Source organism: Emydura macquarii, unplaced genomic scaffold, assembly GCF_026122565.2.
Source record: "Emydura macquarii macquarii isolate MOO-44397 ecotype Brisbane River unplaced genomic scaffold, CSIRO-AGI_Emac_v2 contig_1390, whole genome shotgun sequence".
Classification (NCBI taxonomy): domain Eukaryota; kingdom Metazoa; phylum Chordata; order Testudines; family Chelidae; genus Emydura; species Emydura macquarii.
Genome location: NW_027131527.1, coordinates 19091520 through 19117119, shown reverse-complemented (window position 1 = coordinate 19117119; position 25600 = coordinate 19091520). Strand labels below are relative to the sequence as shown.

The following is a 25600-nucleotide window of genomic DNA, read 5'->3' as shown; positions in this document are numbered from 1 at the left end:
CCTTGTTCTGTAGAGAAGAGACATTAAAATAGAAACATAGTAGTAGAAGAAACTTAAGATTTGCAATTAAGATATTTTGTTCATATATGTATGTGCTTACTGTTTAAATATGAATTATGAACACATGGTTAAGTGCCATCTACATAATATTATATTTTAAAACCATAACAGGACAACAGTGTTGTAACAGGTTCGCCCACACAATTGTGTTGTAGTGTTGATGAATCATAATTTGCAATTTTGTTTTGTTGCCTGTTGTCCAGACTGAGATTTGTTGTGGGTATTGCCATTGAATTAAGAGTTTTTGGTTTTATCTAAGTTATTTTTAGATTTACAGTACTGTACATAATTTGTAGCTAGGTAACACGAAATGCTGCATCTTAAATATTGTCTTGATTTATTTTTAAATTATGATATTCATAGCAGGAGTGATTTCTCTACATAGGCTATTAGTTAAAATATAGGTTGTCTTTCTTTTTTAAGGGCAAATTTCTGATCTGATTTGGCCTATAATTAAAAACCCTAGTTGACTGACTGACTAGCATGTCACACCTGACACTGAAAGGGAAAACTGGCCTTATTTCTGCCACAGTTTCATGTAAACTTTACCAAAGAACTGTTGTGCACTAACCATCTTGTGCTTTGAGAAGGCACATACATAATAATTAATGTGAACTCTTTCCAAATTCCATATGGAATACAAAAAAAAAGATGATGATTATGTGTTTTGGTCTGTCTCTTGATTTTTTTTTTTGGAAATCCCTTTGCCCTCCTCCAACATGTGTGACTGTTACTGTTGCCAACTCTCATAAATTTATTGAGTAAAGTAACTTTGGCCCCTGTGGTCAGAACTGTCACTGGCTTGCCTGATGGTGCAGTTTCCAGCTTTTCCTTAAAATTCTAATTAATTGTGTTCCTCACTCCCACATTCCTCTAGCCCAGCAATTAATTCTGCCTCCCAGATCTCACATCTGCTTGCCCTCAGTCCCCAAATCAGTTCTGCTCCTCCTGCAGCTGCTGGGTGTCTTTACCTCTCCCAGACCTCAGGGGGAAGCTGCAGCAGGCTCCTCTTCTGCCACTTCCCAGATGGCTCATTGCAGGAAGGACCGGAGCAGAAAAGAGCTATCCCGTTGTTCCAAGAGGGGAGGGAGCAACACCATAAGTAGTTGAAAAGACTGTGTAGTAGCAAACCCAGCAGGAAAATCACCTATTTATTTTGCAGATCGGTAGTGTTCACAAGGAAGTGGAAGCAAAGGACCTGCAGATCAAACTGTAGTCAGGCAATGCATCCAGGATTAAAATGAAAGATTAACAGTCTATCAGGAATTATTTTTTCTTCTCTTAACTGGGTTTTTGGTTTTCCAAGACTATTCATGCAATAGGATTCTGCCTAGGCTGCTCACAACTTCACAATTGCCAATTGTTGCAGCAGAAGATAGTGAAAATACAAACCAAAACGCCCAATTTTCTGTGTGACTCAATATAAATAAACCAATACATACAGATAATGCTGCATAGAGAAGATCTGTGTTCAAGTATTGTTGCTAGTGATTTGTGCTGGAAATTAGGAATCAGTATTGTTTCCTGGTCTCTTTCCAGCTGTAGTATGGATCTGTGGATGGATCTGTGGATGTTTACATTCCCCACCAGAAACTACTTTTTAAAGTCATATGTTACTGGTAATAAAATATTTGTCACATGAAATATTAAACAGTTTCCACTGAACATCTGCTTTCATATGAAGCTATATTAAGCACAGTATAGTCCGAAAACACAATGTGGAAGGTTTACATTGAGAAGAAGTGTCAGCTGTTTTTCTAGGTGAATTAGAAAGGAAACATAAATGTTGGTGTTGTGAGGCTGAGGCTATGAGCGTGCAAGTTCAGTTCTGTAAGAAAACTTAGTTTGCTTTTGCCTTAGTCATAACGAAAGAATGGTTTGAATGAAGTACTTTTTCTCTCATATTAAAGGAGCTATTTGATATGCCATTCTATGGATCCTAGCCAAAAAAAAAAAAGTGGATTTTCTCATAAACATTAAATGCACTAAGGTGGTTGTTAATAGTGCATATTTGTACTGTGGGTTTTTTAGGGGGTTTTGTTTTTGTATCGACTTTTTATGGCTGGCTCTGTAAAATATTTTGAATTAGTGTACGTATTTCATAGACCATTTGATAGTTTTTATTCATATTTTCCTTTAAATTTTCCTTTTTTTAATTTTTCATTTGGGAAACATTTTTTATACTGCTGCTACTTAGATTGCCTGAGGCTCATCACAAATATTGATGACCCTCCAGCAATAATGGCTTTTTGGTATACTAAATTAAGGATTTTTGGCCTTCTTTACTTACATATTAACTTTTAAAAATAAAATCTGTGTATATAATACATTTTAAATGCTCTTGACTTAATATGTTTAATCTCCTTCTTGCCAATTTTCTCTAGGTTTTTTTTCACTTTCTTCTCCTCTTCTTTTGCGTCTAAGAAAAAGCAGTTTCCTTCCTTCCTGCCTTTTAGCTCACTGAGGGTTGTAAACAGTCACTTATTTTTTTTATCTCTGTACAACAAAATTGGAGTTGCTGAGTGCTGCAAAAAGCAGCAAGAAATACCCCATGTGAATGTAGGTGAGTGCTGCTGCTTATTATTTTATTATTATTAATGATGATGATAATATTAGGAGGGAGGGTTGGAGCGGAGGTGCTAAGAAAACAGTACCTTATCTTTGAAATACAGTGTTGGCAACCCCAGGGGGTGTACTCCTCCTACTTGATCTGCCATTTTCTGCAGCTTGAATAAGCAGATGAAGTTCAGAAGCCTCCAAGACAGTAGGGGGAAGTGAGATGGCAGGCAGAGGGATGAGAAAAGACTGAAGTGAATGGAAAAGCTACTCTTCTAGAGAGTCCAGGAAACATTTAAAGTTGGTTATATTAAAAATAACCAACAGTAAGTGAGTTCTGCTTTTTAACTTACCTTTTCTTTCTGGACCTATCTGAAGTGACATGAGTTATCATATTTTGAAATATTCCTTTAATTATTCCTTTTACTAATAGTTGACGGGGTCTTTTGATCCCAGTAAGGTACATCAGGGCTAGTTCCGTGCAGGAAAGTTATCACTTGTTAAGTGACTTCTTCTGACTCACGTTAAATCACTCACTCAAATGTGTGCTTTGCTACTTTGCTAGTGTTAGCAAAGATACAAAACCAGGCCAGGATACAACCCTTTATTTTTCAACAGAGGCTCGACACAGACTTTTTTTTTTACTTTTTGGAAACCTGAGAGAAATTGTAATATTCCAGTTTTTCTAGAAGACAGATATGACATCCATGACCTGGATTTTTTTTTTTAATCCTAATCTTAGTGATTTGAGATCCTCCTAATTTCACAAGCTCTTCCCACCCTCTTCCAGGGAAAATAAAAAAATCAACTATAATGTTGTATTTGCTTGTGTAAGTATAGTCAGCAGTTTGCAACTAAGAAAATGATTCAATCAGAGAGATTGCTGCTGCTATTCTCAATATCTAAAAAAAGAAGTAACACACAGCTGCCTATGCATTTCTTATATGGCTAACTGCTTGAACATTTGATTAAGCAGAACTAGCAAAAGTATCTCCAATAACACCATTTGGTGACTTCCAGTAATGTTACAACAGTGCCTTGATCGCATCTTTTCCGCTCTTCGCACTTTTTTTTACTCATTTTAGAGGAAGGCATGGCCAATCCTCCTTTGCTGTAGGGAAGGGAGTCTGTGATGTGGAAGGCAGGGTGAAACCACGGTGTTTGTACCTTTTCCCAGATACTGCTGCTACATTATTATTATTTGCTGGGTGTGGACAGTATATGCAACCGCCTATGTAGAATACAGATGAAGATATTGTCCCTACCTCACTATCTACCTGGACAAATAAACACCAGAAACACAAAGTGACCCTGGATGATCAACAAAAGAAGGTTGACAAATGTTTCAATTTTTATATATGTGTGCTACAACACTCTGTCTTATCTGGGTTACCTTGGCAGAATGTGTTTTAATGTGTTTGTCACTGGGCCAGGGATAGGTCAGAATTTTTTCCACAACTTTTAATATTCTGCCAGTGGCTCAAGGGGTGATGTAGTACATGTGGCTCACAAGGCTTGACCTACCTTGTTTAAACCAAGTGCATATATACTCAGGGACTCAAAGAATTTCTGTCAGTACATTTAGCATCTTTAATTAGATAAAGCTAAAACAGTGGTCTGGTTTCCAGTGTATACTTTTTCTTCAGGTTTTTACTTTATATTTTCTAAGCTGTAAAAATGAAAGCTTTTAGTTGTGTCCACTTATTTAGTCATTCACCATAGAGTTTTCAGTTTTGTAGGCAGCCAAATGACTTGTCTGTGTAATAGTTCTTGCTTCCTGGGAGTTTCTTGAACAGACTCCACAGCACTGCAGTCCATCTTTACTTTTAAGACTTTGCCTAATTCACAAAATAAGCACAGCTCCTCCTCAGGCACTAACTAGTTCTGACATTAGCAAACTACCTTAATAAAAATGCTGAGAGTGGTTTTGCTGTACACTGGTTGGTGGTCAGAATATTTTTTTCATTTGTGATTGAGAGAATAATGCTCTGCAATGGAGAAAGGAAAGAGGTTGCAAAGCTGCAGACAGTTGTGGATTTGGGCAATGATCTTACCTCTGGTTTGAGAAATAGTGTACATGTATTTAACCATTTTCTTCTGTAGAAGTTTAAAGGGGTTCCATTTTCAGTGTCTGTAAGATGGCAATCATTCACAAACAACTAAGGAAAAAGACTTTATTTTCATTTTACACATGAGTGTATTGATGGTGTGATATGCATCTAACTGCTCTGAACTATCAGATAGCTGGGTTTAATAGGGTTTTTGGCATCGAGTTTTATCTTCCATGTTAATAAGACACAATGCTTATGTAAGTGCAAATCATAATTATCCAAAGTTTCAACAACCAAATAAAGCACAGAGAAACTTGGCAGTTTGATTTCATTTTCGTAATGTATACAGGAGTTTTTTATTACATAGTAGTACTATTTCCCAAATAAGCTAATAAAATAATATTTTAAATAAACCTTAGATACACTATTATAGGGGGAGCTGATGGTGACACATATATTTAAGATTGCCTAACACTTCCCAAGATAAGCCCCTGTTTTAGGTTACTTGTAACTTTGCCAAATTTTAACCATTTGGAATGAAGCTTTCTGTTCTTGCTTTCTGCTACAGGCTGAAATTCTTGGGCAAAGCACAGCCATTTCCGAGAATGAGGTATATTGGGGGGAAGAGTAGTTTTGGTATTATTCATTTTTTTTATTGCTTCTTTGAACTCTAGCTCTTCCATGGTTTGGAACGAGAACTAGAACCTTGATGGAGCTCATGCTAGGATCTTTCATTGTGCCCATGAAAATTCAGCCAGATTTGACTAAGGTATAAGCCTCAAAAATTGTCATTTGCACACAATTGGTAGATGTTTTGAGAAGTTTTCTGCTAAAACTTATGACCATTACTCTGCAGTGAGCATATTCCAGCATCACTGACCCTTCATCTGCACTAAGCATGCTTCCTGGCTCCACAGTTCTTGAGCTGTGGACAGGACCCAGCAGCAAACACCCCTTTTACCTATGGGAAATGATGCTTCTCTGGGCACCAGAAGAAGACTCTCAGTTCTAGTCTTAGCTGGTCTATGTACAGGTACCTGTGAGGTACACATCCTTTATTATTCAGCAAGACCTCATACCCATAAATTCGGGAGACAAGCAAGCATCGCTTTCTGCTTTTTTACAGATAAATGATAAGTTGCACAAGGTTACAAGTAAAGTTTGTCATCCTCCAGAGGCTTTGTCCACATATAGGAAAAAAGTCTACTACTCTTAGTTCAAGTAGTTGAGGACTCTGCGGCAGAGCTAAAGGTCTTGGGTTCAAATACTGATCATCTGGGGGTTAATATGGTTTCACATGGTGGAATTTCAGGTGTGTTTGAGTGTTAGTTTGCTTTTTTTTTAAAGTAGGAAATTACATATTAACACTATATTTTTAAAAAACCTTCATGTTCCATAGTCAAGCACTCAGAAATTAAGAAATATCAATGTTGAGGTTGGCCATGCAATCTTAAATTGACTTTTGTGTAAGTGTATTATGTTAGTCCTGTCTCAATCTTATTCCTCTTAAAATAGCCTTATATCCCTAACGGAGTGGAAGGTTGGTACCATATCTCAGCTGTTCAAAAATAACTTAGATTTCAGCTCATTTTATCTCAGGATCTTTGAAATAACTTTTTAATTTAGTGATCAAGGTAGTTATTGTAAGTTAGTTATCTGCTATCACACAGTCTATGCCTAGCATTGCAGATACTCCATTACAGTGGTGATTGGCTCAGTATAAATGCTTTGGTTGTGTTTTACAGTATATAGGTGCAACACGGCCAGGTAAAGACTGAGAGAGAAATTTAACATGAATTTTCCTTGCTGTTGGGCAAAAACCTCCATGTGTTTCATGGCTGTGCCTTGAGTGTAAAAAAGGCAGTAGCTGGGATTCCAGCCCTAGCATTCCCCCCACTCCACTCCCACAATCATTACTAGTTGGAGCAGACTTTAGCTTCTTCTATCCCCTAGCATGTAGGGAGCAGCTATTGTATCCCCTTCCCTACCTAGCCAGGTTAGACAGCTGCCCCACTTACTTTTCCCCACAATCTCTGATCCCCCACCTGCCCCTATATGCTCTCCATGTTTCCCTCCTTTTTCCCTCCCTCTCCTATCATCTCTGCCATGCTTCATTCCCATGTACTTTAGTTTGCCTGTTGCTCCTCAGACTCCCCTCACTCCTCAGTGATCCGCTCTGTTTCTTAACACATTTACCCTAACACCTGCATCCACAGTTTCATTCTCAGCACCTCCGCATTCTCCTGTCCCCTCATATGGCACCTAAACGACCACCATCTTCCCTGAGATTAGCCTGGGTTTCAACCTCACTGGGAACAATGGGAAGTGACTATCTTTGCTAATGGGAGCCTCTCCTGCACCTGCAAAGATTAAAGAAGCATAGCAGCCATTTTATTGAGGGCAGTTGGTGGCTTTAGTCTCATTGACAGTAATGGAAGGTGGTAGAAATTCTAGGTAAGAGAAAATAAAAATGAGAAATTCATTAGAACTCTTTATCTCTCAAAATAGTGTGAGACTTGTGATAAATATGTGAGAATTGGCAATACATGATTGCAGGAGAAAGGGTGAATGTAGGAGGCAAGGGTTCTGTACAGTGGGGAAAAAAAGTGTGTAATCATGTAATTGAACACTATCTTAATGCATGCATATAATGGGATTGAATACATGGGCAACCATAATTTGTGTTTGATTTTAAATCTTTAATATTCTTTCAATTCTTTTATGTAATACAGAGTAAGTCTGTGTATTGGTTATATACATTGTGGGAAAACACAATTGATTTCTGTTATACAATAGAAAGAGAGTAATTTGTCAGGAAAACTCAACGGTGCTGATAAATGGTATAGTTAGTTGCTTGACTACACTTTGGTTTGTTAGAAAATGTATTCAAGAGACCAAATAATCAATATCAGTCAGGTTTATTGCTTTAAGCCAATAATATAGTTCAGGAAAAAGATTCAGTATGATACCAGCCTCTGAAAGCTGTCTCATGCAGCACATAGAAGGTGTGCTCCCAAGGTTATGCCTTCTTATATCCACCTCTTTACAAATAAAAAGGTACTGTGTATGTCATCTGACACTAGATTTAACCAACCGCTTTTTACCCTGTTTTTGTAGTACTATGCTGTACCCTTTATATCTGTGTTCTGAACACACGTATTCCAGGTACTAAAGGACATGAAGACACATCTTAGGTCTGTACTAGGGTAGTACAATCATATGTCATCTTCCTTTGGGACATTCCCATACAGGCCTGTGAGAGTAAATTCCCCCCCCCCCCCCTTTTTTTTTTTTTGCTCTGATAAAGCATTCATCTCCTGATCTTAAAAACTTCCCTATTTGTTCAAACCATAACTCACTTCAGTGAATGCAACGAATTATGGGGTACTTAGCATAAGTGAGCAAGATTATATAAAAAACATAGGCCAATTTAGGCTATATAATTGCTATTATATTACTATTATGTGCACAATACATACTGATATATGTACTGTGCTGATAATATGTATTAGTAAAGTGATATATATATGTGTATATGTATATATACTAGTCCAGCATATATTAGTCAACAACAGTGAATCAGATAAAGTAGTATTTCCATAGCAACATAACAAAGGCTTGCTTAGCAACTATTTGGTTAATAAATTTGTGGGTCTGGTGAAAACCTAGCACAATAATGTTTGTTGTCGCCATAACAACTTCACAGAAGCAGGCAGAAGTTGTTGTCGCCATAACAACTTCACAGAAGCAGGCAGAAGAAGAGAAAAAGTTATATAGATAAACCAGTTTTATGGGTATGACTGGAAGAACTGAGTCAAAGGAAATGAGCCAAATGAGGTTTGAATGAAAGAGATCTTCATCTTCTTTGTTTGTCATAATACAAAGAATGTATGTTATTTTTAAAAGCATTTATTAGATAACTATTCGTTATCATATATCCCAAATGCCTCTTGAAGATAATTGTATTAGTGACTATCAATCTGACATAACTAAGGTATCAGTTTAACTGTAACTCAGTTTTTCTCACTTGTGTCATTTTTTCTCTGTTAGATACCTTTTAACTGCATAGGTTTTAACTGCATTCTTTAACTGTGAGTGGATTTATATTAACAGTTCAGAAAAGATTTCTGTTCTTCCCTGGAATGTTAAAAATGTGCTGATCAATTATTAAGTTGGTATTAAACAGATTTTTTTCTTTCCAAAGATGAACATGTAAATTATTTCAGCTGTGTTTGAGAGTATCTTTTCATCTTCATTGCAGTCTTCCTTTCAGAATGTGAACTTTGTAACTGTAACTCAGGTTTTTATGACCTCTAGTCTGATTATTACATTGTATTGTACATGGGGCTACCCTTTGAATCCACTCAAAGGTTGCAACTATCTCAAAATCCAACATGAAAATTGCTGAAGAGTCTCTTGCTCAAGATTTGGTGAGGCCTGCAGTTCTCTAAGCCAACTTCAAGTTTTACTGTGAGGTTTTAAAGCCTTATGTTATTTAATCAGTCTACCTGAGAGGCCATCTCCTAGACACTACATCCCAGTAGAAATCAGCTGCTAATCACCTAGGGTACAATTTCAAGATGACTGAAGGCAGGGCAGGACAGGGAAGGACTGGGAGGAGCAGCAGCAATTTTGGAATATTCCCTGTAGATATAGATTTTTCTCATTGATATGAAATGCACATGCTAGAGTTGTATGCTCTGGTTATACACTTGCTTTATTATTTTTTTTGGGGGATGTTGGTTTGTAGGCTTGTTGGTATATTACAGTTGGAGTGGTGGAATGGTGTTGGTATTGCTGTTAATATTTGTAGTATTGTAGTATCTAGGAGCTCTAGTCATGGACCAGCACCCCACTGAGATAGTCATTGAACAAATACAGAGCAAAAAAGTTGATCTTTGCCCCAGAGAGTTTTCAATCTAAGTACTAGGGCAAACTGTTTCATGCCAATATCGGTGATAACTTTGGTAATATATATATTTAGGCACTAAAATCTATCGCTAATTAATATTCAGACTGTTACAGTCTCTTGTTTGTCTTCTTTTAGTTTGATACTTGTTAAATAGGCATTGTTGACTTGACTAGGCTTCAAAATCAGTGTTTGCTAAAGGAAGATAAACTCAATTTTAGGAAGTTTTTTTGTTTGTTGCTTGCTTTTGCATCTTAACAATAAAAGTAATGCCACTATCACCGTGTGCAGTTGCAGAATGTGCAGTTTCAGAATGCATATAATGTAGATGGTGATGTATGGAGCTTTTTGTTTTAAAAAATACTTTGTTACTGCCTGTTCAGATATTAAGCTATTTAAAAATAAAAGTGAAGCTCACGGCTGCAGTGCTATTGGTGAATAGCTATTCACAGCTTTGAACTGGCTGTTGGTTACTTCACTAATTTCTGTAGTGACTGCTGCCTTGATAGGAAAGGGCTTCATTTAGAGAATAAAAACGCAAAACAAGAATGAGGATCTTGTACTTCAGGCAGTTAGGAGATCTGGGTTCTGTTCTTGGATTTTTCACTGACTTTCTTGGCAACCTTCATGTAAATGCATAAGCTTCTACCACTTAAGCTAGAGGGCATGAAAGCAGCATTGGAGTCATAAACCTTTGTACAAGGTCTAGCTGATGAAGTGTGACAGAGCCATACTTACCTAAGCACCTGATTTGCCATGTTCCTTCTGAAATATTGCGTAGCAAAAGCGATGAGACTTGGCTCAGTTATATCAGAAACTCTGATTCTATTCTCAGCTTTGCCCAAAGTGGGTGAATGAGGTGTCTTTCTGCAAGTTCTCAGTTATCCTATCTGCAAAGTGCGTGAATAATAGTTTTCCCCCAAGACAACAATATGAGATCTTGGCTTATAATAAAGGTTGTGGTGTGCACAAAAGATGCAGCAGTCAGTAGAAGAGCTGCGACTAGAACTCACGGTATTTGGACTTGCAATCAAGTGCCCTATCCTATAGGTTACAGGCATTGCAGGGGAATCACTCTCTCTCTGATTTTGCTTCCTCAAAATCATGCACTGGCCCAATCTTGGCCCATCAGCAAGACTGCTTGCAGCAGGGGCCAAATCTAATGACTCAGGATAAATCTGAAATAGTTGGCAATGCTGGATCCCAGATTCAGAGATCCCAGATTCAGGCACTGCAGATGACTCAAATGTGGGTGGTGGTACAGATGGCTATGCTGTCTATAAAATCTGCTCCCAGAGCCAGGAAAAGAACAAACAAATCCTAATTCCTCGAGTTTCAGTGCCACTTCACAAGTATTTGTGTAACTCACTATGTGTGTTGGCTCACTCTATGGGCTGAGCCATACAGAAAATAAGATGTTTTCTTTGTACAAATTATTCTTATTGCTGAAGTAGAAGAGATCTGTGTTGTGGATCTGAAGGTTGTGAATTCAAAGTCTGCTGATAACTCATGGGGGGGTAGGAAAAATTCTTGCTGTAATTTTATCTTGCTAGACATTGCATTTAAAATGATTGTGGATGTTGTTCTAATATTGGCTTTACAGCTACATTTATTATTTGCGCTTGGTTAATGGGAGCTGTTCCTTTTAAAAATAGGGTATGGCAGATTGAAAGTGTGTTTGAAAGTGAGAGCAAAGCCTGGAAGCTTAAGCCTGTTTCCAGAAAGTGGAAGATGCAACCTATGTAAGTTCCAAAAATATCAGAACTTGATTTAATAAACTTACCTTTCCAGAAAATCAGCCTCTTTCTGAAACGTGTAACATTAACACTAATAACTCAGGGCATTACTAATGCACTATAGCACCTTTTATCTGTAAGCCTTTAGTTTGAATCCTTTGCTGTTTAAGAGGGAATAAAAATGGTTCCCATCTAATGGAAGTTTGATTTTTGTATATCAGATCAGTTTGAGTTCCAGCTCCCATGTCAGAAGCTTGATTTGTTTTTAGCTTTTGGGGTTGGCAATACCATGTTATTCCTGAAAAGTCACTACACTTGACTCTGACAAATCACCAAAGAAATCAAATTTCAGAGGCTGAAGCTACAATCTTAAAGTCTAGTCTACACTACAGACCTACATCGGTGTAACTATGTCGGAAAAATCCACCACCCTGAGTGATGTAGTTGTACTGGCCTAACCTCCAGTGTAGACAGCACTATGCTGGCAGGAGAATTTCTCCTGTTGACAGAGCTACTGCCGCTTGGGGACGTGGGTTAACATCAGCGTGAGAGCTCTCTCCCATTAGAGTAGAATGTCTTCATTAAAGCACTCCAGCTGCATCAGTGTTGCTGCACGGATATAGTGTTTTATGTGTAGACTTGCCCTAGGAAGCTATACAAGCAAAGAGGGGGTATTCAAATAGATTCTGACAGCAAATGTTTTGCAACTGATCTTAATTGCTGTAATGGAATATAGTATGAGAGGCATTTTAGGAAGACCTGGTGGGGTGTGGGGGAGAAGGTTAGTGCCTCCTTATCCTCCCCATCCTATCCATATGAGATTATATTTAATGAAGTTTTAAAGGGATTAGTATTTTTCTTAGAAATATGAGTATCTAGTATTGTCTTGCCTTTTTTTGTTAGAGAACTTCTTGTATGACTCATACATTTATATAGGAAACAAAATAAGGTATTGTATCCTTAAAAAAGAGCTTCCCCTTCCCCCCCAAGTGTATTACTACATGTTAAAAATGGAGTTTAACAGCTGAATAATACTTATTTGTTTGTATGTATTGCAGCAGTGATTAGGAGCCCAGACATGGACCCCACTGTGCTAGGTGCTGTACAAATGCAGAAGAAAAAGACCATCCCTGCACCAAAGAGTTTATCACTTTTCCCTTTCAGTTAATGAAGTTTCACTCCTTTATGCTTGTAATGTCATAATCCTACTCATTCTACAGCCATCCAGAGTCTTCCAGAGCAGATGACCTGGATTTCTAGTGAGTGAGAAAAAGCAAGGGGTGGTGAGAGGGTGATTTTCTTTACAGTTTAAAAATAAAACCAACCAAACCCCTTTTAAAGGCTCTCTTTGTACATTATAAAGAGGCAAAATAACATAAGATCAGCTTGTTCTATTGCTGGCCACCTTTAAAGGTAATTGCCAACACCATGAATTGCAGACACAAGTGAAAATAAGCCTATGTAAACATCTTGAGTTTATCACAAGTGTTTTTGCATTAGCACTGTTGCCAGCTCTAACAGTGATATTGTGTGTCTCACATTTGATGATTTTTAAAAGGTGCAGCCCCAGGAGTTGTGATGAAATGAGAATCTGAGTTTTTTTAAATGTCTGTGGAGAACTGCCAACTGCACATGTTTTCTAGGACAGCCCATAATTCCTGACAGACTGGGCTTCCTGCCACTCATTGGGAAATCACTTCAGTGGGACCAAGCCCTTCTGGTGGTGTGCCAACTGTAGATCTTTCCTTAGGGATTTCTTCTCTCAGGAGTGACCCTAGTGAGCTGTCCTAGGTTCTCCCTGTCATTAGGAGTGTACCTCTCTGTGAGAACCTTCTAGCTAGAATCACCACCTCCTTGAAAATGTCCGCCCTAAGTTCAGGTAACCTTTCTATTAAGTCCAGGCACCAATTAATCTTTAGTTAGCCAACGGTCAGTTACTCCCAGGTAGGTCTTCAGAAGGCACACTGGAGCCTGATTCCCCTTAATGGAGCCAGTCACTCTGTGACAGCAAGTACCTGTACATCTGGCTATATCTAGTTAATTTTCCTATCTATAGAAAAATAGTGAATGTGCATTATTTTTCTCTGCATCATATTAGTCAATTAACTCAAACCATTTCCTGAACCTGCTGGTTCCATTCCTTGCCCCCACCTCCACCCCAGCTTTCAAAATCTATCCCTGCTTGACTGCGTTTCCCATGTTTTTTATCATGCAAGGGAAGAGTATAGTCTGCTATTGTGGGTATCAAGAAACTGAAATTACCAAACTGGCTCTTGCTGAGTGGCAAGTGTAGACCATACATATGTGGGGATGGAACCATGGAGTGCTTTCTTGTGCTGCATTTGGACAAGATATTTGAGAGTTCTCTAAAATATGAGCGGCAATACCCAGACAGAATTCCATGAATTTCAGATGCAGCTTTTGTCTCAACTTGAAATTTCCCAATGTATATCTACTTTACTAGCAGCATGGAGTGTTTGTGGGTTTAATGTTGGCATTGAGGAAACGGACACTCTGAAAATTATGTAAATATTTATTGTTCCATAAACTGTTAATCTAGTATGTCTTTAGAAAACTTTTAAAAGTATATTGTTTACTCAGCTGACTATGCAAACTGATTCTACTCTTTTGGAGGTTTGATTCCAAACACCCTATTCCAGTAGGATGTTTGGCAAAACCCACTTCCCTAAAATTACTTTACGCAGCTCTATCACACGTTTTTAGCTTATTCATATTCCTTTATGTTTTTAAGACTGGTTAAATCTGGTTTTCATAGTCTTATATGATCCAAGAACCTCTTAATGCCATCTAGCAAAGGGACACAGAAAGGGACTGGTATCTCCTGATTTTGGTATGTACATTCTGGTTCACCAAATACCCTAGTGAAGAATCAAATGAAAGCAGTGTGGCACTGGTATCATCATGAAATATATGTACAGATGCTATGTAAGGAGCTGTGCATATATACTGCACATACATTCTTAGAGTCTATATCAAGGTGTCAGTCACTAGCGGAGGTGAAAAACATGTTTCCTGTCAGACGAGATATTTATTCACCTCTGTGTCTTTTGTTATGTCAATTATGCTTTGTAAACTAACACAATAAATGCCCATTTACATACAGAGTCAAATATTAACGAAGAGATGTGAAGTCAACAGGAAAGAGCATACAGGAAAAAACAAACCGTGGGGGGTTATCCTGGCTAAGAGTAAAGACAATTAACTTTGGGGTTATATCTAGGAGGCAGAGAAGACACTCCTTATCCTGTATCTAGGAAGTAAATGGACATCATCACATTTACACTGATGAAAACAGGACCTCAGCCAAACTTGGTTGAAAACTCTGTAGAGGACTTTGTGTGAGATAAGCTTCTTTGTACAGGAGGTTAACCTGTTAGTTAAGTTTAGTCTCTATAAAGTGTATTATAATTTTGGTTTACATGGAGCCATTTGTTTCCAGTATACTTACTCACTGTCCCTTTGATCTTCAATCTTCGATAATAAATTTATTCTTGTTTTCGCTATAAACATCTCTGAGGCTTGGTCTATATTTACCTCTGCAATTTGGCAGCAGTCGATGGGAGTTATGCAAAGAACTCCCGTTGGCTGCTGGGCTTCTCTTCGGCGCGCTGTCTTCACTGCACTGTACCGATGGGAACCGCGTTCCCGTCGACGCAGCGCTACGCCACTTGTGGGGGTGGATTAATAACATCGACTTCTGGATTGACTGAGCGGGTCTTCACTGACCGCTCAGTCGATCCAAATAAGTCGATCTGATGCTGGCGACTTTGCCGTTGTCAGTGTAGACATAGCCTAAGTGCTGTGATATTAAGCATAGTATTGATCCTGAGTTGAATCTTACAGATGGATGTAGAGTCCCTATCATTGGCAGTTTTTAAGAAGAGGTTGGACAAACACCTGTCAGGGATAGTCTAGGTTTACTTGGTTCTGTTTCAGCACTGGGGGAGGGGACTCAATAACCTCTTGAGATCCCTTCCAGCCCTAGATTTCTATGATCTAGAGCTTGCATTTTGTTTTATATAGTACATTTTATTTTGTTGTTTGTTTCAGAAATGAGCAGTCACTATGGAGTTGTTAAAAGTACGGATGAAAATAAACTATAACTTAAAATCAGAACTATTGCAAAGTTTGTACAGTTAATATTTACATCAAGGATCTGAACAACTCCCTCTGCTTAGGTTTCACATCACATCTAAAATTGAAAAGGTCTAGTTTTCCAGTTCTGATTTAAGTGTGATCAAAACCTTGTGATTTTCAGTCTTTAGGATGGCTGAAATCTCACATCATCAGTCAACTATCTATATTTTCAGCTAAAAGTTCTGTGAAAACAGCTTGAGATGAACATGATTTGGATCAGAATTATATGTTGCCTCCTTAGTGCATCTCTAGCTAGAATGTTAAATTAACTCTTTTAAAGAAGCTGCCATAATTTTCATTATAAAGCTGCAAAACTGATAAAAAGAGATGACTTGCAAGTTTTTCTTTTATAAATTAGTAAATTATTACTTTAAGGGGAAAAGCTCATACCTAAAAAACCCACACTTGCTGCTTTTTAATTGTTTGCTAACTTTAAACAACACTTATAATGATTAGTTTATATGGTGCCCAAAATTTTCCTCGGTGCTTGACAGAACAAAGGCAAGGGTCCCTGCCCTGAGGCATTTACAGTCTAATTTCTTGTGCCGTACAATGAGTGCGCATAACATATAGCGGTGTGTGAGAACAGGAGCTACATTAATAAGATCACACAGTTGATGTATGGACTTGTAATGATTTACTATTTGTATTACTGTAGCTCCAAGGACCCCTAGTCATGGACCAGGACTCTCTTGTGCCAGGTGCTGTGCAAACATGGAACAAAAAGTGGTTCTCTGCCCCAGACAGCTTACATTAACTGTTAAAATAAAACATGCAGAAGAGCAAACTAGTAACTGTCTTGAGTATTCAGAAACAAACTTACAAAGGAAAGTCATGCATTTGTCTCAGTTTAAAATAGTACTTCTTTCTTCATGCTCCTATCTAGATATTGCTTCTTTGGGGGTAATTTTTTCTTATGAATGTAAAATGCAAACTTACTGGTAAATAATGTCTTTATCCCTCTTTTTATTTCCTTACAGAAAGAAAACTATAAATGCAAGAAAAGTGAACTATTTCCTGGATTTGCCACACAACATATCGGCATTTCTACGAAGTGTTTAGAAACATGTATTTGTGAACTTGCCAAACTGGTTTCTGCTTTACATCTGACAGGATGAACAAGCCAAAGAGAGGTTTTTTGTTGTACTGGAACAATAGCGACTGCTGCCTTGTTTAAAGTAAACTTAAGACTGCATGCATTTGCCTGACGAAATGAAAGAAGTGGCATTCTGGTCACCCAAAGAGGTGGCAAATTGGCTGATGGAGAATGCTGTTCCAGAATACTGTGAACCACTAGAACGTTTCACTGGGCAGGATTTGATCAATCTAACCATAGAGGATTTTAAGAAGCCACCTTTGTCACGTGTGTCTTCCGACAATGGGCAGAGGTTGTTGTACATGATAGAAACTTTAAAAATGGAGCATCACATTGAGGCACACAAAAATGGGCATGCCAGTGGGCACCTCAACATCAGTATGGATGTCACCACGAGTGAAAATGATTTCAGCACTAAAATTAGACTGAATGGAATGCCAAATGGATATAAGAAGGAGATGATAAAGATCCCCATGCCAGAGCCAGAACGTTCCCAGTTTCCTATGGAGTGGGGGAAGACTTTCCTGGCTTTTCTTTATGCACTTTGCTGTTTCATCTTTACCACAGTGACAATCTCAGTCGTCCATGAACGAGTGCCTCCTAAGGAGTTGCAGCCTCCCCTACCAGATGCATTTTTTGACCGTTTTAACCGTGTACAATGGGCCTTTTCTATTTGTGAAATTAATGGCATGATCCTTATGGGACTCTGGTTAATTCAGTGGCTGCTCTTAAAATACAAGTAAGTACAATTTTTTGGAAATGCTGGTATTTGATGATATACTAATCACTTTTGGAAGAGGCAGGTATTTAAGGCATAAAATTGAAATCTTTAAAGTGTTTTTAAGTGTTCCATTTTCTTGCGGTGCTGACTTTTTTAAAGTCAATGTAGTCCTGGCAAACTCAGAAAAATCTAAATATATATCACATACTCTATAGATTTTTTTTGGGAATGTACATATTTTTGTTCATAAAGTACAGAAGGAAGCTATATCTAAATACCATGGTTAAGTATTGATAAATATGTGGGCTTGTCTTCACTTTAGAGTGAATTCAAGTGTTGCCTCAAATTCACACACAAAAACCCTTAACATCTGAATATGGTGGTGCTTTTAATTCAAGCTAGGTCACAGCTCAATAGCACAACTCTTCAGCTGCTCTCACAATCACTCTGTGTACCTCAAGTGTTCAGTTTGTCAGTGTGGCCACTCACTTGAGTTAGGTCAGATGAAATGTAGATAACTGAAGCTAACTGTATAGTAAAGACATATGCTAAAATGATATCACTTTTTTAAAAGTGTAAAAGAAGCTAAACAAACAGCATAATAAAATGCATGCAAAAGGCACAAACCATACTATGTGAATGGAACCACATGAATAATTCTGGGATTTCTGCATTTTAGCTAGGCATTTTAAGATGTATGGTTTTTGTCTTTCTTAGATGGGGCAGATAATACCTAACTTAAGTTACTTTTAGATAAACCAGTTTGGTAACTGATTAACATAAAATAATCTGATGTTAAAGCTCAGTCAGTGAAGTATTCAAAGCATTGACTTTTACCAGTATCAGGTTTTTCATAGCTGGTCACTTTTCTTTTCAAACATGAATAAACATATTTGAGATCCAGAAACTAATTATTAAACATCCAAAAATAGCAATCTTGTTAATCTGCATTAGAAAGAATTGACCACTAATGATATCAGTGGGTGCTGACAGAATATGGCCACAGGCAAAATGATGTGTTCAAGAGTGTCATTGGAAGGAATGGAATGCTCCATAAACCTGCATGGCCCTTGACTACAAAGCATGTTAGAATTGTCTACTTGGGCTTGGCCAAAAAAAAGCCTGAGGGGTGAAAATTGCATGACACTGTCATATAATTTGCTTAATAAATCAAAATAAATCGAAGTGGGTTCCGACAATTTCCTCTTTAAAAAAATCCATAAATTACCCCCATCACAATATCAATTATACCCCTTGCATTCCATCCATCCTCCCATCAGTTCATCAATTTTCTCATCCATCCTGCTGCCTGCACATTCCTTCAATTTCCTCTTTTCATACAGTAAAACAATTCTTCTTTAACCGTCTCCATTCTGTTCTAGAGAGGTTTCATACTATGCTCATCTCCAATGTATCTGAGCCCCCATCATTAATCCCCTCATTCCCCACAGTCCATCAGTATTCTCTGCCTTCCCCATCTCCACATGTTACCTCTAACCCTTCATCTTTTCTCCTAGATTCTGGTGCCTGGCTTATTTTCTCAGCAGTAATTCCCTGCTGGTCCTTTCCACTTCTTCCTTCAAGCAAACTGAGCAGTTCGGGCCTGAGGGAAATGGGCCAGTGATTGAAACTCTCTCTTTCCCAACCAACTGCTCAACACTCTCCCCCCGCCACCCGAAGCTCCCTTTGTGTGCCTCGTAGGAGGAAGGACGGAGGAGCTGCAGGCACAGTTAGGGCAAGATATCATTATGGCATAGGTATTATGTGAGAGACTGGCAGTGGGATATAGACCTGCAGTCAAACAATATATGCAATCAAATGCAAATCAAATATATGCAATCGAACAAAAATTTAGAATGTATGTATAATATTACATACATTTGCTAGAATAGTGTGTGAAGTTCTGGTCATTGCATCACAAAAAAGAGAGAAGAATTATAAAGGTTCAGAAATAAGCAATGATTATTAGAGACACTAAGAGTATGTTTACATTGCACTGAAAGACCTGTGGCCTGGCCATGGCTGGCTCAGGTCAGGTGACTTCGGCTTGCAGGGCTCTGCTGTGAGGCTATAAAATTGCAGTATAGATGTTCAGGGTCTCAGAGCCCAGGCTCTAGCCCAAGCCCAAATGTCTACACTGCCATAATAATCCTGCAGCCTGAGCTCCAGGAGCCCATGTCACTTGACCCAGGCTCTGAGACTTAGTGCTGCAGTTTTTTCGCAGTGTAGAAATGCACCGAAAGAGTGCCAGGTGAGGAAAGTTGAAAAATAGGACTGTTCCATAAAGAGGAGATGAGCGAGCAGGCACATGATATGAATAGTTAATAGGGAATGGAAAGGTAAATTATTCTCATAATATATGAACAAAGAAACATCCAATGAAATTGAAAGGCAATAAATTTAAAACTGATGAAAGGAAATATTTTAATACATAGTGAATATTTGCATGTGGAACTCATTGCCACAAGATATGGTCGAGATGAAGTTCTGTGCAAAATTCAAGAAAGGATTACATATTTAGATATAAAATGAGAACATGTGCAGTTATGCCAGATAGGTTTAAAAAATAAGGGATATGAACTTCAAGCTTCAGGGCACAAGCCAATCACTAACCAATCATGTGGTGAAAAGAAACTTTATCAGTGGGCAGATTGTTCCATAATTATCTATGGCAGAGTTTCTTGCAGCTTCCTCTGAAGCATCTGGGTACTGACCACTATTAGAGACAGGAAAATGGACTTGATGGGCAATGGCCCTGATCTGCTAGGGAATTTCCTATGTTCCCATTAGGAGTACAATTCCAGGAAAGTTTACATGTATTATAATATCTCAGCAACTCCAATTTCAAAGAAACACTATCAAATTTGAATTTTATATTATTTTTTTGAAATCAAGCTTCTGATAGAGTAGTGTTTAGATTGTAAAACCTCTTTTAAAAAATTCTGTTTAAATAATTGTGTAATTTTCCTGTATTTCTGCAGACATATATAAAGGTCTTTCCAACATCAGGGTGTGGGTGGGCATGAGAGCAATTTCCAGATGTTCTCAGGCATGACATATGTGGCCCTGAACAAAATATGGGTGCTTGGAAAATTCAGTGCAATAAAATTTTACTCAGCTCCTAGGATGGGTGGGGTTTTCTCCACCCATTCCTCTGTTTTGCCATTCTGCTCTTTGATGTTGGTGGCGGCATTTGTATGAATAGTGAGTTTTGTTTCCATTGGAATCACTGTATTAAGACTTCCAGCTCTTTTTAAGGAGTAATTTTAAGGAGTACTACCCATCCAAAGGGCTCTTTTGCTATCTTCAAGAAAATGAATTAGAGCTCATAAATAAGAGGATACACTTCAACTTTGTCTCAGGAGGATCTGCTATTTTTAAAAATATTCCCCAAAATATTATGAATCCCTCATCTAATGCCGAATTTCCAATATGCTCATGCAGGCTGTGCACAAGTATCAGTTTCATATATGCAGACTAGATTTATGTACACTATATATGGAACAGAATAAAATACAATCAGGAGTTGCCTCTCTAGTGAGAGAGGTGAGCTATAGACTATTTTATAGCTTTTTTTATATTTACAAAAGACATTGTCAAGAAATAAGTCTGTTCTGCTTTTGAGTGGCTCCATGGAGTCTCTATTTTCATTGTTTTATTTTTATAGGTCTTAAAGTGACTGTGCCAGAGTCTCACTCATATTTCCTTTTTTTTTTGGAAAGGTGGGGATGAAGGACTATGGCACAAAATGTGGGTACAAATCAGTATGAGTATCAACTGCCTCAAAGCCCCTATTAGCTAGCTGGCTTAAGGAGAAGAAAGAACTTTACACCTGAGACCTTCCAACCACCCACATCCTATCTGCTGTCCAGGAGCAAATTTCTATTTTCTGGTCATCTCCTGTGGTTTACAGATCAAAAGTTTCTACACTTCCACACAATGAAATGATTAATTTCTCTTGTGTTGCCTCCTTAGATGTTACTTCCTTTCCACGCATATTTGTGGTGACTCGCAGGTCAGCCAATGCCTTGCTATCCCTAGTCATTGCCTGGGATAGTGATGTGTCAAATAATCATACGGTAGAACCTAATAGATATGAACACCTCAGGAATGGAGGTTGTTCGTAATGCTGAAATGTTTATAACGCTGAACAAAACATTGATACAGTACCTTGCAGTCAGTGTCTTCCAGCTCAGGCTGGGAGAGATCTCTGCAAAGGTGGCAGGTGGCAGCACTGCCTGGTTTGCAAGCAGCTCCCTGCCCGAATCCTGTTCCTTGTCTTTGGGCTGAACTGCGATGGCCTGCCCCACACCCTTGGCACTACAAGGCTCAGTGCACTGCTTGTCACGCTCCAGAGGCAGCAGGTGGCAGGGGGTTGGTGCTCCCCTGTCCCTTGCATTCCCAGAGGTGCTGGCAGGATCCAGGATCTGGGCAAAACTTGGGCCGGATCAGTGCACAGGCTGTGGCCCTTTAAAACTCCTCCAGAGTGCAGCTGACTCCCACTCCCGCTCCAGGCCAGATTTTGGCTGCAACCTTCAGTTCCTTGCAGCAGCAGAAGCAGGGAGCTTTCATTTGTGGGGGCAGGGGTGTGAAAACAGCTTCCCCTTCCCAGTGGGATAGGGTGGGAGGGGGTGAAACAGCACCCTTGGCTTAGGAACAGCGCAGACCCTGGACTGTTTCTGCTCTGCATGCCGAGCTTGCAATTATAGGCACAGTATTTGCTTTGTTTTTTTGTTTTCCTCCTCTCCGATGCTGCCTGATTGCTTACTTCCAGTTTCACAGGGTGTTTGGTTGACCAGTCAGTTCCTAACTCTGGTCTTCCGATCTTTGAGATTCTACTGTACTTGATCTGTTGCCAAATAGTTTGCATTTTAAACCTGCTCTGGTGGTGGGTTTGTTGTTTCAACTCACCCTGAACTGCTACCATGTCCAACATGGACAAGAAATAAAGTCGAAAGTGTGAGTGATGAGAGGTATAGGTGATATCATTTGATAGTTATTAGTAAGTATATCTAGGAAGGAAAACACATCTTTAGCCCCAATTGAAATGCATTATATTGGATAGATGAACTTTTTTCTTGAAGATCAGAATGGAAAAATGGAGTTTAAAAGAAGTGGTGTTTCCTATGTTTTTAGTCTGATATAAAAGCTTATGATTTTGATACATTGGTGTTTTAGTTATGCTGTTTTCCTAGGAAACTGTTGCAACCCTATGGCGTTTCAAACTCCTGGTATACTACCATCACTCTGTGTGGCATTGGGGCATATTATTAAGTTTTCTTCTCTATTGCTGGTAACAAAAAATACATTTATTTTAATTTTGAAAAGTGCCCCCATAATGATTTAATTGAGCAAACTTTCCTTTTGACATTTTACCCATTTAATAGACTACTTTATACTTGAAACTCCATTATATTTCCAGTGAATGCTGTATTGCTAAAAGAAAAGTATATAGTGCCCCATTGTATAGTATAAAAGAAAGGTATATAGCGCCTGAGCGCCACTTATTCTTACAACTGTTTCTGAAACTAGCAAATTACCAACTAATTTCTACACATATACAAAGGAAAGTGTGGGAGAGAGATTTGACACAGTCTTGCTCTCCAGCTTTGTTTGTGTTTGTGGCATATTGGGATATAATCCAGACCCATGTGGGCTTGTAACCTGGGGTGCCTTGCAGTGCCTTGCTGTTGTAGCTTCCAACCTGAACTGCTCACAACCAGCCATCAGCAGGCAGACCACTTTCAGATGTGTTTGTATGACTGCAGCCTGCCAGTACAGCCTGGTTTTCACCAGCTCTGATTATCCTGCAGGGTATATATACACTAGCCTGTTACCTTAGTTACTCAGACACTTCAATTTAAATACACTGGATTATATAGAACAATAAAACAAGTTTATTAACTGCAAAGAGAGAAATTTTAAGTGAGTATTAGAGTAATGAGGCATAAAATTCAGAAATGATTACAAGAAAAATAAAGATGAAACTAGTGCCTAACTTAACAAGCAACATTTCTCATTACCTGCTTCCAGCAAGATTATTGACCAAACTCTTTAGGTCAGGAACCCTCCTTCCGCCCCCTGAGAGTCCAACAGCTATTTCCTTTGTCATCTTAGGTGCAGAGAATATGATTGGCGGGGTGGGGGGTGCCTTGGTGTGTTTTCCCTTCACTTTTATCGTTTCAGGCTCCCTTTTGAAAAATATTTTCAGCTGAGAACCAGGAGACAAGTCTGTGTGGAAGCATATCCCTTGTTGGCTTTTTCCCCCCTGCCTGTCTGAGCTTCCTTTATTTTCCCTTTCTGCTTAATGACTCTCTTTACTGCTTAAATGCAAATTAAGGCACATTCCTTTGTTTAGGACAGACCAGTTTGCTGACTTCTGTCTAGGCAGGGCTCTGGGGTTTGGAATGTGTTAATAACATCATACAGGAGAATCTTATAACTCCACATGCTATGTTGTCGCACGGGTTTGGAATGTGTTAATAACATCATACAGGAGAATCTTATAACTCCACATGCTATGTTGCCACACATTTTATCAGGACAATACTGCCAGCAGATTGAGTTTTCAAATCATACCTTACAAGATATACCTCTTGCAAAGATTATTACAGTAAGGTGTAGGGTGTGAATACAGGGGTGTATTCTGTTACAGTATTAACTTCTGATAGCACAGTACAGTTAATACTGATTCAAAATAATTCCATGTATTGTCATAAAACTTTCAGTATAAATCTAGTGAGCATAGTAGTCCTGATTTCTGAATCGCTTTGTCCTGTAAATGAAGACAAACCCCCCACCCCACTATAATTTATACTCTTTGAATAGGCATCAGTGTGTATCCTACAGTGGATATGCATGCCCACATTAATTTGTTTTGAAATAGCAGTGCCGGATGCCGGGCCCATACCATCTATTGGTGCTGCCCTTTGATGAGGGAATGTATTCCTCCACGCCGTTGCTGACATATTCCTTCTTGCCAGCTTAGAGCAGATATTCCTCTTCTCTGCTATTGCAGAAGCACCGCAAGGAGGGTGTTGGGAATCCTCCAGTCAGAGTGCCATCCCAGCTGGCTTAGGAGTGGCACTGGAACTGCTCACCCCAACCTGGCCACTACCTGTATAATATGGGCCACTGTGGCCATGCTGGCCATTCTCCCACATCTCAGAGCATATCACTCTCTCCAAAGGAGATCATGCTTCTCCGTGGCTTCACTGTTTAGGCCATCCACACCAGAATTGTATGTGGGTCCATAAGAACAAGAGGTCCATAGGTGCTGGAACTATGGGTGCAGGGGGTGCTGCTGTACCCCCGGCTTGAAGTGACTTCCATTATATACAGGGTTTACAGTTTGGTTCAATAGCTCTCAACATCACCACTATAAAAATTGTTCCAGCCCCCATGAAGAGGTGTGTGACATAGTTGCTGGTTGGCAATTCTTGTTTCATATTTGACAAACTCGCTGCACCAAACACATCTTGCAAGGTATTTATCTATAAGGGGTAACATGCAAGGTATCTGCAGAAATTGCATAACTTATCAAGACTCAATTATTGTGAGATTTATGTATAGGTAATATTTGAAGGAATAATGTAACTATGTTGAAACGTGCATTGAGATCTTAAATTAAAAGTTAGTCATCGGGGGTGATATATCTGGATGGCCCATTCAAGGAGAATGCAGTTGTCACCACTCCCTGGTTAGCCAGTGATTTAATGCAAGGCTCTGTTGACTAGAGTTGCTCCATCCCAAGACTATCAAAGGAAAACAGTCAGAGAACTGCAAACAGACAAAACCACTTGAAAGTAAAAAAGAAACATTACAACAGACAGGGTTCGCTCTGTCTATGAATAAAGGTAAAAGATAGTTTCACTGTAGCACAGAATGGGGAAAGGCACTCGGAATCCATTAACTGAGAAAACATCTTGTGGAATTGGGGGTGTTTTCTGAAAGTTTGGATCCTGATTCCTGTAAAGCCAGCAGCTGTGCAACAGACTGAACTTTTGGGTGGGGATGGGGAGCCTACTTTATTAGGTAGCAAATGTAACTATTTATTAAGGTATAGGCTGTCCTTCACATTTTACAATTTGGTTTTGTATGAGGACAACACCAGATATCTCACTGTATACCTCTCCCACTGAACATACATTGGCATGTCTACGTTACTCAGGGGCGTGAAAAATTCTTCACAGCTCAGACAACATCCTCTGCCTATTTTTGAGATCTGCTAGAGTAACCAGCCCATTGACCTTTTTCAAGCATAATGCATTGGACCTAGTGACTAGATCAGATGCCAAATTTAGGACAGCAGTA

General features: G+C 38.9%; 1 protein-coding gene across 6 annotated transcripts in view; it reads left to right on the top strand.

The window, feature by feature from the left end:
- The window catches only part of SGMS1 (sphingomyelin synthase 1), a 167007-nt gene that overhangs the window by 115076 nt on the left and 26331 nt on the right, over window positions 1-25600 (top strand). For 2 of the 6 annotated variants that reach the window (XM_067552773.1, XM_067552775.1), the window contains one exon: window positions 16451-17305. In XM_067552773.1, the coding sequence (XP_067408874.1) occupies window positions 16665-17305 (641 nt within the window). In that variant the 5' untranslated portion in view covers window positions 16451-16664. Of the gene's footprint in view, window positions 1-2466; window positions 2624-5360; window positions 5437-11231; window positions 11319-11356; window positions 12572-16450; window positions 17306-25600 lie in introns of those variants that run through there. The other 4 variants (XM_067552771.1, XM_067552770.1, XM_067552774.1 and 1 more) reach the window with 4 other exon arrangements.